Raw genomic sequence first — 13,822 nt, 5'->3', positions numbered from 1 at the left:
AGTTTTGGAAGAGCGCAGCACTGACATATTTCACATATGGTCTACTCACTCGTTTTTAAATAATTTTATCAAGAATGCCCACAATTTCTTTAAAGCGCGATGCGCTTTTCGCCGCACTCGGTTCTACATACAGTATGAGAATATTTTGTAAAAAAATTAGTTTAATTTTAATTCAAATTAAAATGCTTTTATCGAAACATTTCAGCTGATGAAGAATTTCAAGACCTATGTTTCAAATTTGGTTTAGAGCTTGATGAAGTTGTGAGTACCCATTTTAGGACCCACTAAATTAAAAAAAACGAAATAATGATCTGAAACCTAGTTTTATTGTAATAATTAAAATAATGATTTACCTTGAAAAATATATGTAAATGTATTATCTTGAATTCAGAGCTTGAAGAAAGGATTTGTGGCGATATTAATGTGTGTCTACCAATTTCAGACTACGGAGAAACAAATGTTAATTAAAGAACAAGGTGACCAAGCAGATGCTGAATTATCTGATGAGATCCTCTACAGAATAGACATCCCAGCCAATAGATATGACTTATTGTGCCTCGAAGGACTTGTTGATGGTCTATTAGTGTTCCAGGGGAAGTAAGTTAATGGATATTTTTTTCTATTTTATTTATTTATTGTGTATGGGTGAACAAGTCTACCTGGTGTACAGAAGTCACCAGAGCCCAGTTATTACATTGTTAATATTACCACCCAACTTATGACATAAATTTGAAATCATATAAAAGTGGTTGTAACCCGCAAAGCAGAATGCATGAATACTTTGTAACAAAAATAGGCAGGATAGTAATACCTACTTGTAATATCCTCTACCACCAATGAATGCTATTGCAGTTTTCTTTTTTTACTGCCCTTGTCGGTAGATGAGCATACGGCCCACCTGATGGTGAGTGGTTAACATCACTCATGGACATTAGCGTTGCCTACTGTCTAATACTCTCTACAAGCCTTGAAGAAGAGCTTGGTAAACACCGTGGAGGGGAACTCATTCCGAAGCTGGATGGTACGTTGCAAAAAATATCTCTGGAAACACTGTGGATGAACGCTGGCTCCACATAATATGGATGAACTCTACGCCGGTGGCGAGCAGTGCAATGGTATTGTTTGAAATGATGGTATCATCTCAATTCAATCCTTAATTCTTCAGAGCTCTCCCCATGAAACATACGGTACAAAATACAGATGGAACCAACGTCCCTCGACAGACCCCGAGGTTCCAAACAATCCGTGAGAATGGGATTATCAATAATCCGAATGGCTCTCTTCTTTATGTAGTCTAATGAAAGGATTCCATGACGTGGTAGCAGTACTCCATGCGAGGCCGAACCTGAGCTTTGTAAAGCAAAATTCTTTATCCAGGTGTGAAATACCGGTTTGCTCTGTTGAGATCTCCCAGAACTGTACTTGAATTTTGATACTAAGAAAAGCTGCTGCCCATTCTCTAGTGAAAACTTTTATTACCTCTTTTGCCCGCTACTGAGGACACCCTTCAAACTTCTCTTGAATAAGACTTGTTAAAGATTTCAAGAAAGACTGGAAGAAATACTGTACAATAATACTGTGACTGTTCATTCTAGAGCAGGATGTTAAGTGGTAAAAATAATGACTTAAAGTACACTCAACTAACTCAATGTTTCAAAGTAGATACACATTTTGCTTTAGCAGCATTGCTACTATGAACAATTGTAAGCAGCAGGTGCGACGGTAAAAGTAAATGATGAGATCATTATAAATAAATTTCAGGAAACCTCCACCTCAGTACAAAGTGAAAAAATATGAAGACTGTAACTCTTTACACCTAACGATGGCCACAGCACAAATAAGACCCTATGCTGTAGCAGCTGTACTTAGAGGCATTACTTTTACAAAGGAATCTTATGATAGTTTCATTGATCTACAGGTAATAAATTGATATATCAAGCATAAAAAGCATTTGAATTGATGTACTGATAGCAGTGTATTATTGCGAGCCTGCACAGGTATCAGTGGAGTAAGTATAAAAATAAGAATAGAATTCGAACAGCAGACAAGACTACAGACCAGCAGACAAGACTACAGACAATCTAAATGGTATGAAGTGAACACGATAAACACAACTACTGCAGTTTTTAAATTAACCTTAAATTTATTATATTTTATTACTTTGACAAAGACATAATTGTAAAAAAACCTTTCACAATGTGTAGGTCTATGAGGAATTGCCTATAGTAGAATTATTTTGTCTGTGCAGTTTGGGTCATAAAACATAGCCCGGCTAGGGTGGTGAGCATGTTGCGCAGGCGTCTATAAAAACAAATAAGTCATCGAAGGCTTAGGTACACGGCGACGGGCGGGGTGGTATACGAAGGGTGGTGAGACATTGCTATGTTATGAGTCATTTGTATTTACCTGCAAATTATAGTACATTATGTCGAAGAGAAATGTGTTTTTATGCATTCGTTCTCTGATTTTCTTTAGTGAGTTCTTTAGTTTGTTTTGTATCAAAATGGCAAAATTTATTCAAAATAATTATTTGCACGTGTTTTTTATCAACAATGTGTTAAAATTTCTCTGTGAAATAAGAATAGATCCCAAAAAGTTACAAAGTGTTAATTTCCGCCGTACTCGTTAACTTACTGCGGCGATATGTGCTGTAAGTGTTCGATTAGTGGTTTTTTCTTTCATTTTTATCACTAACCCACAAAATGACAAAACTAAATACACTATCGATAACGCTTATCAACAACCATAATGCGCATCATTATGCCCGTCCATAAGACTCGTGAGTAGAAGAGAGAGCGAAATACTCGCTTCACCGCTCGATCACCGATTTTTATGACCCAAACTGTACAGACAAAATAATTCTACTATAGCATTCTATACATGGTAGTCTTGAATCAGTTTTTTTTAAATAAATTAATTTTAATATATGTTTTTTATTATAACTGTAAGCTAGGCTGATGGTGCGGAGTTATTATTGTTGATGAAAGTCTGCAAACTCCATTTTATTCACTAACACTGTAATCAGATGCCTGCAGCTCTAACAGTAGGAGCAAGAGTAGGGACCTAGGTAACTGTACTTGTCAAACTCATCATAGAATTCGACTTGAAATCCAAGAATATATACCGTATCACAAAACATGGTGAGCATCTTGAGTTTCTTGCACTTAAAATCTCAGCATTTTGCGTTTTTAATCTGGTAGCAGATGCATTCGTAAAGCAGATGCCCCTAAGCCGCTAGGTCTTTTTGGAGGCGCTTGGGTAGGTGTTAACCATTCCCATCTTTCCTGGCTGAGCCTGTGCGCGCTCAGCTGTCCTGGTGGAACTAAAAATGTCACTGGGCGAATAGTAATCTCTCTATCCTAAAAAAATGCCAGGGGTATTATTAGATTAATAAGAGTTCAAGTGATAACTACCTTTATTTATATGGTAGTTCATCGAGGTTACCAGCAGGCAAAAGTGTATTTGCTACAACAGCTAGTGACAAATCAAGAACAAATAAAATGGTTATAGTGGTATTATATCCCTTTATGTTTTAATTTCCAGGACAAACTGCACCAAAACATTTGCAGGAAAAGGACTTTAGTGGCTATAGGAACACATGATCTGGACACTATACATGGTCCATTCATCTATGATGCATTGCCTCCAAATGAGATTAAGTTCAAAGCTCTTAATCAGCCAAAAGAATTAACTGCACCTGAATTAATGGAGTTATATTCGGTATGTACAAAATTATCCTCTTCATAAATGAACGTATCATAATTATAATGTAGTATAATCTATTCATAATTAACAGATACATATAATTACACATACTATTCACAACAGTTTAATTAGAGGTGTGGCAAAATTATTTTCTTTTGTTGAATGAAAACACTACTCAATTAAATTCTACTTCATACTATATTGTTTTCTTCTCTATGATGATATATAAAATCATTCTACTTCACAAACACTTGATTACATTTCAAAATAAATCTGCTGTTTCAGAATCACGCCCAATTAAAACAATATTTAGGAATCATAAAGGAGAGCCCAGTGTATCCAATCATCAAAGATAAAAACGGAGTGATATTGTCTATGCCTCCAATAATTAATAGTGATCATTCTAAAATTACACTAAATACAAAGAATGTATTCATAGAATGCACTGCAACTGATTTAACTAAGGTAGGTAGTTTCATCTTTTTCGTGTTTGTTTTCCATTATTAGATTTGGAAGAAAACTCCTTTACTAATGAAACCCCCATTTGGAATAAATATAATTCTCTTGCACAACCTCATTCTTATTATGGTGACGTCATTAAATATAATAGCCTTATTTTAATTATTTGACAATGATGATATTATAAAAACGAAGATACTATAAAAACGAAGATACTAATACTAACTAACGAAGATACTATAAAAAAATCTACTCTTTTTTTTCATTGCTTAGATGGGTCGACGAGCTCACAGCCCACCTGGTGTTAAGTGGTTACTGAAGCCCACAGACATCTACAACGTAAATGCGCCACCCACTTTGAGATATAGTCTCAGTATAGTTACAACGGCTGCCCCACCCTTCAAGCCGAAACGTATTACTGCTTCACGGCAGAAATAGGCGGGGTGGTGGTACCTACCCGTGCGGACTCACAAGAGGTCCTACCACCAGTAATATAAAATATCAAATATAAAAAAAGTAATTTTAATTGCACTTTATTTATTTAGGCTATTGTAGTTCTGGACACGGTGGTCAGCATGTTCTCGAAATACTGCACGAGCGAGTATGAAGTACAACAATGTAAAGTTTTCTCTCCTGATGGAACTTACGAATTGTATCCCAAGCTTCAATATAGAGAAGAACTTATTAATGTTGATAAAGCCAACAACTATATTGGGATCAGGTTATCATTTATAAATTTTTTAATTAGACTGATCTCTTGAACACATGTATTTGTCGACTTTACAAATAGAAAGTTGAATTTGCGTGCTCATTATATATGTATATATCATATTTATTCATTACACATATTTTATGCCTGTATGAAAAGCGAAAAAGCAGGTCCGAGCTTTATGCCTCTGATATCAGCACATATTGAAACTATATACTTTTCTTTTTACTATCGGTGGCTGTGTTGTCCATCAGTTTAAGTATTATTTAGATTTTTCTTTTTTTTTTTTTTAGATGGGTGGACGAGCTCACAGCCCACCTGGTGTTAAGTGGTTACTGGAGCCCATAGACATCTATAACGTAAATTCACCACCCACCTTGAGATATAAGTTCTAAAGTCTCAGTATAGTTACAACGGCTGCCCCACCCTTCAAACCGAAACGTATTACTGCTTTACGGCAGAAATACACATGTACATATATAAACAGTTAGATTGAATACATTTGTGTAATTGCAGTGAAGAAGGTGATAAGCTAGCGTCGTTGCTGTCCCGGATGTGTCTCCAGACCGCGCACGAGGGCTCCGTGCTGCGCGTGCGAGTCCCCCCCACGAGGCACGACGTCATTCACGCTTGCGACCTCTACGAAGACATCGCTATAGCATACGGGTAAGATTGTTTATTTATTAAATAATAAACAACAGATAAAATACGTTTTCAATTAAAGTACGTTTTACTGCTGAATATTATACTCGATGTGAATCATAACAGTAAATTAATACGTGAGGCAAAAACTTTACTCCTTTTTACCAAAATTACGCGTATGAAGGAATATAAAATTTCCCACACTTATAGAGAATATAGAGAGGGAGTGCAGAACGCTATTTTTTATTATTATGCCAAAAAAATACATTTACCCAATAAATGAAACATGACACACACTACCATGTATTTGACACACACACACATAGATATTCTCTTCGTTTATTGTCTAACTTTTGTTTTTGTTATTGTTTAGTCTGTGGTCAAATTGAACATAGATTAATATATTGTTTGTCTTTAATTTTATTTTTCTATAATGTAGTGGCGAAATCTGTGATTATAGGAAGTAAAATAATAATAGTCTTTGACAATAGAACCATAATAATGTCCAAACTTATAATTTCAATTAAATATAGTCGAATTTCGACTACTGCGGGACCACTAGTAACAGTAAATACATGGAACTTCAAAGGGTTCAAGGATTTTCATAGACATTTCAAATAAATATGCACCCATTTTACTACAGTAAAAACTAATTAAACAATGAATTTCGTAAAACTATACCACAACAAGGCCGTTAATCTAATAAATAACTACTGGTGGTTGGAAGGACCTCTTGTGAGTCCGCGCGGTTGGGTACCACCACCCTGCCTATTTCTGCCGTGAAGCAGTAATGCGTTTCGGTTTGAAGGGTGGGGCAGCCGTTGTAACTAAACTTGAGACCTTAGAACTTATATCTCAAGGTGGGTGGCGCATTTACGTTGTGGATGTCTATGGGCTCCAGTAACCACTTAACATCAGGTGGGCTGTGAGCTCGTCCACGAATCCAAGCAATAAAAACAAAAAAAAATTAAGTTATTTGATTAACGATTAAAACTACTAACAAATGACGTCATAAATAAAAGAGCGCATTGAAAGTAGAGGGTCGACGGTGTGCGTACTGTAAGTGCGGCCGGACTTTTTGGCGGGAACGCGTGGAGTGAAGCTGTGTAATTTGTTTTTTGTCTATTTAGTGTTTCTTTAGGTTTGTGAAAGTACACAAATGTAGGAAAATGAAACAAAGCCGCTGGACTTAACTTCTCGGGATCCTACAAAAAGTCCACTGAAAAAATCTCAGTAAATGACCACCATTTTAATGAGATTATATTTCATCCCATATCATCTCGTCTCATTTCATTTAATTTCATCCTAGTTGATTAATGTCTCAAATTAATCATCTTCATTTCATTTCAATCCATATTATCACCTTTCATAAAAATAAGAATATAAATTAAAATAAGACATGACCCAAAGGTAAAATCCCTTGTCGCTGCAGGTACAACCGCATAGCGCGGCGCCCCGCCCGCGCCGTGACGTCAGGCGGACAGGACCCCGCCAACAAACTCACGGAGCAGCTGCGGAACGAGTGCGCCCGCGCCGGCTACACTGAAGCGCTCACCTTCACACTTGTTAGTAAAATCGTGACAATCCCAAGTATTCTTCGATGTTAGAGCCACACTGCTGGGCTGCTGGACTTTCAGAGAGGAATTTAATCTTGAATAAGTCGTCGCCCTTGTGCGGTGCACGCCCGACGGGCCTGGGCCTAAGAGATTGAATGTGCTTTGTTCGATTTATTTGTATAACATTATATTAATACTCCTTGTATACAAAGCGTTACGGCCAGTCACTGTCATATTTCTATTATTTTAAATATATTAGTCAGTGTCATAGAAAGTGCTACACAAAACACACGTATTTTATTTCAATTATCAAGCCACTCAAAACACAACCTTATCACCTCAACATGCTTTTATATATAAATTTGAATATTTGATTAACAATTCCTATCCCCTCTACTATTTTCTCATCTTACACCATATTCTTAAAGACCTACATACTAAGATGAGGCTAGAAGTCGTCGTCGTGGCCTAAAGGATAAGACGTCCGGTGCATTCGTATGAAGCGATGCACCGGTGTTCGAATCCCGCAGGCGGGTACCAATTTTTCTAATGAAATACGTACTCAACAAATGTTCACGATTGACTTTCACGGTGAAGGAATAACATCGTGTAATAAAAATCAAACCCGCAAAATTATAATTTGCGTAATCACTGGTGGTAGGAAGGACCTCTTGGGAGTCCGCACGGGTAGGTACCACCGCCCTGCTTATTTCCGCCGTGAAGCAGTAATGCGTTTCGGTTCGAAGGGTGGGGTAGCCGTTGTAACTATACTGAGACCTTAGAACTTATATCTCGAGGTGGGTGGCGCATTTACGTTGTAGATCGCCTAGAAAATTTTCATTTTAGTTCAATTAATAGATAGTATAAATATAGTAGATAGTAGTAGTTTATAAATTAAGTCCCCATCAGAGCACTCCCCATGGAACATACGGTACAAAATACAGAGGGAACCGAAGTCCCTCCGCAGTACAATTCAGAGAATAATTGAAAATACAAATTTAAGAGAGCTTCGTAATTATACTAATTATAGTGCTCCCGTGAAGACGTATCTACGAAATTGGGTGTTAAAATCGAAGATGTACCGGCCGCCCACATCTCCAATCCCAAGACCCTGGAGTTCCAAGTAGTCCGAACGTTGTTACTACCCGGGCTGCTGAAAACCATTGCTGCAAACAAAAAAATGCCTTTACCCTTGAAACTCTTCGAGATCAGCGATGTTGTGCTTCTAGATGAGAATGCCGGTGAGTTTGGTCTGAATTAATAACAACACGATAATTAATTAATCAAAAAAATGAAATATTTTTTTATACTGTAGGTTCTCGGGTTCTTTATTTGAATGTTAAACTTGGAACTTTGTACATTTGTTGTACAATTAAAAAAAAACACATTTTTCGATAATTAAAATGAAACGTGGCCGGACTTAACTAAAATTCATTAACAGTTACGTATTGTCTGTGTACTTAGTGCGATTCCCTTTGCTTATCGCCAGGGGCGCTGTTCCAACTCAATACAAAGAGTTGACTTTTACGCGATCGAGAAGTTAAAAAACTCTTACTAAACACACTGATCGCCTGGAATTACTTATATTTCCGTTCTTTCAATCCATAGCAGTAGTAGTAATGTTAGTTTTCTTGTAAAACTTATGTTCATATAGAAGATAGGTCTTACTAGAAACCTCTTACTAGCCCTTATTTTTTTAAAATAACATGTCTTCATGTCAGGGCCCTGAAACTGCGGTACTTTACGACAAATCTTTTTTGTATAGGAACTAGCGACATCTTGTTGCGGATGCCCCTAAACTTACATGTTGTTAAAGTTAAAGCATTTAATAATTGTATAACTAAACACAAAATAAAAAATTTATAAATCATACAAGTCTTTATTTGCTGAAAATTTACAAAATTCTTCATTGAAAATATTATAAAAATATTTTAATATAGGATAGGTAATATTCCGCGCTCACTTTGAGAAGTTGGGCCCTCGGCTGATGGCAACGGCCGGCTCTTTGAGCCGGCTCCTTCCAAACGTCGGGGGTCCCGATCAGGTGGCGCGCCGCCTCTACATGGGGGTGGTGCGGTCGATGGCACTATACGGCGCGCCCGTATGGTGCCACGCCCTGACCCGCCAGAACGTCGCCGCGCTGCGACGTCCGCAGCGCGCGATCGCGGTCAGGGCGATCCGAGGATACCGCACCGTCTCCTTCGAGGCGGCGTGCTTGCTCGCCGGGGCGCCACCCTGGGACCTGGAGGCGGAGGCGCTCGCTGCCGATTACCGGTGGCGTAGCGACCTCCGCTCTAGGGGGGAAGGGCGCCCCGGCGAAGGAGTAGTTCGAGCGCGGAGGCTCCAATCTCGGCGGTCCGTGCTGGAGGCGTGGTCTCGCCGCTTGGCGGACCCGTCGGCCGGCCTCCGTACCGTCGAGGCGGTCCGTCCGGTCCTCGCGGACTGGGTGGGCCGCGACCGCGGATGCCTCACCTTCCGGCTGACGCAGATGTTGACCGGCCATGGGTGTTTTGGCCGGTACCTCTTTAAGATAGCCGGAAGGGAACCGACGGCGCAGTGCCACCACTGCGCGGACCGCGACGAGGAAGACACAGCGGAACACACGCTGGCGCGTTGCTCTGGATTCGACGAGCAACGCGCCGCCCTCGTCGCGGTCATTGGAGAGGACCTCTCGCTGCCGCGCGTCGTGGCTACGATGCTCGGCAGCGACGCGTCCTGGAAGGCGATGCTCGACTTCTGCGAGTCCACCATCTCGCAGAAGGAGGCGGCGGAGCGAGAGAGGGAGAGCTCTTCCCTTTCCGCACCGATCCGTCGCCGTCGAGCCGGGGGCCGGAGGCGGGAATACGCCCGTACGTCCCGGCCCCTGTAGGTGGCGGCCTCCCCCCGGTGAAGGTCAAGGGGCGACCTGAGGGGGTGAGGCCGCGCGGCGCGCTACCAGCACTCTAGCGCGCTGCCGTGGAGTGAATAGAGCGACCGGTCGACGGTGTATCGCGTCCCGACCCGGCAGGCTGGTTCTGGTCCAGCGGGGTATTCCGGGACACCAGCGGCACCGTCTGGGCGGCCCGACGGGCTGCCGTACCGAGACGGCCGACGTTTCAGAGCCTTCGATTCGCCTCGAAGGCTCCGTCGGCTGGGCGTCCTTGGGGTGAGCCGCGCCGTCTGGTTGTAGTGTTGACCGCGGTAGCCCCCCTACCTCATCCGGGTTCTGACCTCGGAGGGGATCGGACGTCGGGTGTAAGAGTGCAGGGGAGTCGTTTAGTGGGTGGGTCCTAAAATCCTTGGGCCCGCGGTCTGCTCACAACACCATGCAGATCGTTGAGTCTCACATACCCCGCGCGCCCCTTTTGCGCGGGGACCTCGTAGGAGGTTCGGGCCTCTACCCGAAAAAAAAAAAAAAAAAAAAAAAAAAAGGATAGGTAATATGTTACTGCCATCTACAGGAACAATGAGAAACTAATCGACGCGAAGCCAACTAGTGGCCGGCGCCCGTAAACATTTTTGTTGCTTGCTTGAGTTGCTTATCTATAACTAATTTATGTGTATTATCTATGCTTCGTGTAATTCAAGTTCTTCCTGAAAAATAAAAAATAAAAAGAAAAAGTAATATGATTATTCCTGAGGATATCGATAAACATACGATGCGTGTGTGCGTGCGCTCAGAAAGCGGGGCACGCAACGTGCGGCGCGCGTGCGGCGTGCACTGCGGGCGCGCGGCCGGCTTCCAGCACGTGCACGGCCTGCTCGACCGGCTCATGGCGCAGCTGCGGGTGCGGCACCGCGACCAGTACGCGCTGCGACCTGCGCAAGGTACTTCTACTCACTTCGACTACTTTACGGGTAGTACATAGGGCTGCCACCTTTTTAATTGCAGATAAAGTACATTGATTATTATAGGTAGGGAAAAAAGTACATCGTATTAAAATAAAGTACTATTTATTTTTTATTATTACTATGTTTAAATACATAGTTTTTATTAGAATGGAACAATTTAAACATGAAAGTGTGACAATTGACAGTGATATTATTGAAATTTGAGGTTAAGTTGCGTTCAGAAATATTTGTTAAAAAACGAGTGTTTAAGTGATGTGGAGTTGACGAGTGGCGACATCGATTGAGCAATCGATGTATTTAGCTTAACGAAAAAATACATACTAAGACTAAACTTTTCAAAATCCCAAAGAAACCAAATCATGCCAAATAAAGTATTTGTACCTACTTTATTGTTCGCATAAAGTACAGAATACAATTAATTACCTTAAATATCGTACAATACTTTATTATAAAGTACGGGTGGCAGCCCTAGTAGTACAGTATAGTGAGCCCGCCGTGGCGTCGTCCGGTTCGAGGACTCGTCTCCACGTTTATTCCAATACTTCGTGTCTCTCGCACTTCAATATAGTACTAAAATAAAATATTTAAAAGAATACTGAGTTTTCTAGGAAAACAATTTAATATTAAAACGTATGTATATCGTATTGAATCCATTGTGGCACAACAATTTATTTAACACCATTTCGAGAGGTAAAAGGCAATTTGGATTAAGCTACATTTATTTTTATAATTAAAGGTGGGTCTTATTTGGTATTAGTATCAACAATTCGATGTTTTTAATTGAACTTCAATTAAGTTTACCCCATTCAAATCGCTGAAGAAGTTTTTTGTTATGATATTTAATTTTTCCCCAAATTTTAAACTTTAAATGGCACTCCTGTAAAGTTGCAAAAATGTCGTTTAAACAAAATAACCTTTCACCCCTCGAGTTAATCAGGATAGTTCTAGCAATGTGAAAATGTATCAGAGCTTAACGATCTCATTGTGAAATCATAAGAGAACGTCTTTTTTGCCACATACCATCCGGCTTTGGAATTTTGGAACATTGGATCTGCGGAGGGACTTCGGTTCCCTCTGTATTTTGTACCGTATGTTCCATGGGGAGTGCTCTGAGGAATTGTTTGAGATGATCCCCTCATCTCCTATTTATCATCGCACCTACCGCCATCGGAGCAGAGTTCATCCATATTATCTGAAACCGCTGCGTTCATCGAAATTGCGTTTCTTTGAGGTCTTTTTGCCACGTACCATCCGGCTATGGAATGACCTCCCTTCTACGGTGTTTCCCGAGCGCTATGACATGTCCTTTTTCAAACGAGGCTTGTGGAGAGTATTAAACGGTAGGCAGCGGCCTGGCTCTGCCCCTGGCATTGCTGAAGTCCATGGGCGACGGTAACCACTCACCATCAGGTGGGTCGTATGCTCGTCTGCCTACAAGGGCAATAAAAAAATTATTACCCCGGTAAGAGGAACGCCATCTATCGCCGAATAGCAGAAACGAAAAGCAAAGGATCTAATAACATCCAGAACGCCCGAGAAGTACATCGCCATCTATTGTCAAATAGCGGAAACACACATCGAAAATACTTGACTTGTGAGGAATGTTCTCGACAATTTTAGGGATGTCGTATCGACTATAATAAAAGCGATGCGAAGATGATTTGAAATAATTTTGTTTTGTTTAGATCCCGCTTATTTCCCTGGTCGCTGCGCTGAAGTTGTACTTCAAGGAAAAGTAATCGGAAAGATTGGAGTCATCCACCCGAATGTGCTGACAGCATTCGAGCTTACGAATCCGTGCTCTGCTGTTGAAATAGATATTGAACCATTCGTGTAAATGTAAAATGCATTTTGTGTTAAATTTACGAATGTACACACACATTTGATATGAAAATAAATTTAATTTTACAGCTTGTTCATTTGTTAAATTCAATTACCTTAATTAAAAAAACATAGTGATCTGTATAGTGGCCAAAAATAACTAAATCATTCGTATTTCGAATTGAATATAAACATACATTACGCTCCTCGTAACTCCACCGGGCGAGTCTCGTAATTCTAGCACATAATAAATAGACTGGCCAGTTGCATTAGTAAATCAATACTCGGAGAGCAACTTCTTCCAATGAAAAAAGGTTTCGTGTAGTAAAATGAACCAAAAATACATATAGGCATATGGGTATTAGCAATAACATGTATTGCTAATTCTAGCTAAATAAGAGTTAATACGGTCTGGGTTTGAGAATAATGGAACCATTGAAATAAAACTAATGCCTTTCATCTCACGTCTCAAAGTGAGCTGCGTCATTTCTGTTCTCATGTCTATAAACTCGACGAATCATTCCCCACCAGGTGGACTGAGCTCATCTTGAGCATAAGGTAACATTGTTTCTTCCAGTATATTTTTGTATTGGAATTGATCCATGTTTCCTTGTCTGATACAAAGAAACATAACAGATCCAACAGCATGGGCAAAAAAAGCACTCCTAATTTTCACATTTCCCCGACTTTACTTTTTCACAAAAGTATGGCTCAGTCACTCCTTCATAGCTAATACCCCATCAAACCTTCACTGAAGTCAGATAGTGCCCACGTTGCACTCTGTCGACTAGTTGGGAAGCTTCCTTAGAGCTTTGAGCATAAATACGGTCATTTTGTTTGTTAAAATGTTGCTCAATTGTAAAAAAATTCTCATCCGTAAACAAAAATTTTTTATGACCTCCCTTTGCGTACCGCTTCAGTAGTTGTTTTGATTTTACCACCCTATTCTCTTTTAAATTATCAGTTAAGAAATGACCAGTACGTCTCTCATAGGCTGCAAGTCCTAAGTCATCTTTTAAAATACGCGACAACGTTCTAGGTGCTATCTTCATCTCCTGAGATAAAATCTTGCTTTCGGACAGGATTTCTTCGAATTCTT

General features: G+C 40.3%; 1 protein-coding gene across 1 annotated transcript; it reads left to right on the top strand.

Annotated features, from left to right (window-relative positions):
* On the top strand, window positions 1-12,817 carry FRSB (phenylalanyl-tRNA synthetase beta subunit). The gene is made up of 12 exons (NM_001195206.1): window positions 1-132; window positions 206-261; window positions 443-597; window positions 1,762-1,918; window positions 3,544-3,720; window positions 3,991-4,170; window positions 4,710-4,885; window positions 5,390-5,539; window positions 6,948-7,080; window positions 8,102-8,312; window positions 10,732-10,878; window positions 12,588-12,817. The coding sequence occupies exons 1-12, from the start codon at window positions 75-77 to the stop codon at window positions 12,737-12,739; spliced, it is 1,752 nt and encodes a 583-aa protein (NP_001182135.1). The 5' UTR covers window positions 1-74; the 3' UTR covers window positions 12,740-12,817.
* Window positions 12,818-13,822: the final 1,005 nt, after the last annotated feature.

The sequence above is a fragment of the Bombyx mori genome, chromosome 6, assembly GCF_030269925.1.
Source record: "Bombyx mori chromosome 6, ASM3026992v2".
In the NCBI taxonomy this organism is placed as follows: Eukaryota; Metazoa; Arthropoda; class Insecta; order Lepidoptera; family Bombycidae; genus Bombyx; species Bombyx mori.
Note: the sequence above shows the minus strand (reverse complement) of the source record. Positions and strands in the feature narration are given on the sequence as shown.

Excerpts from the sequence above, each read along its gene's own strand:
- FRSB (NM_001195206.1), top strand. The coding sequence starts at position 75 with ATGCCCACAATTTCTTTAAAGCGCGATGCGCTTTTCGCCGCACTCGGT. Across the intron at positions 262-442 it reads GTTTAGAGCTTGATGAAGTT|ACTACGGAGAAACAAATGTT; the intron begins GTGAGTACCCAT and ends TACCAATTTCAG. Across the intron at positions 7,081-8,101 it reads AAGCGCTCACCTTCACACTT|TGCTCCCGTGAAGACGTATC; the intron begins GTTAGTAAAATC and ends TACTAATTATAG.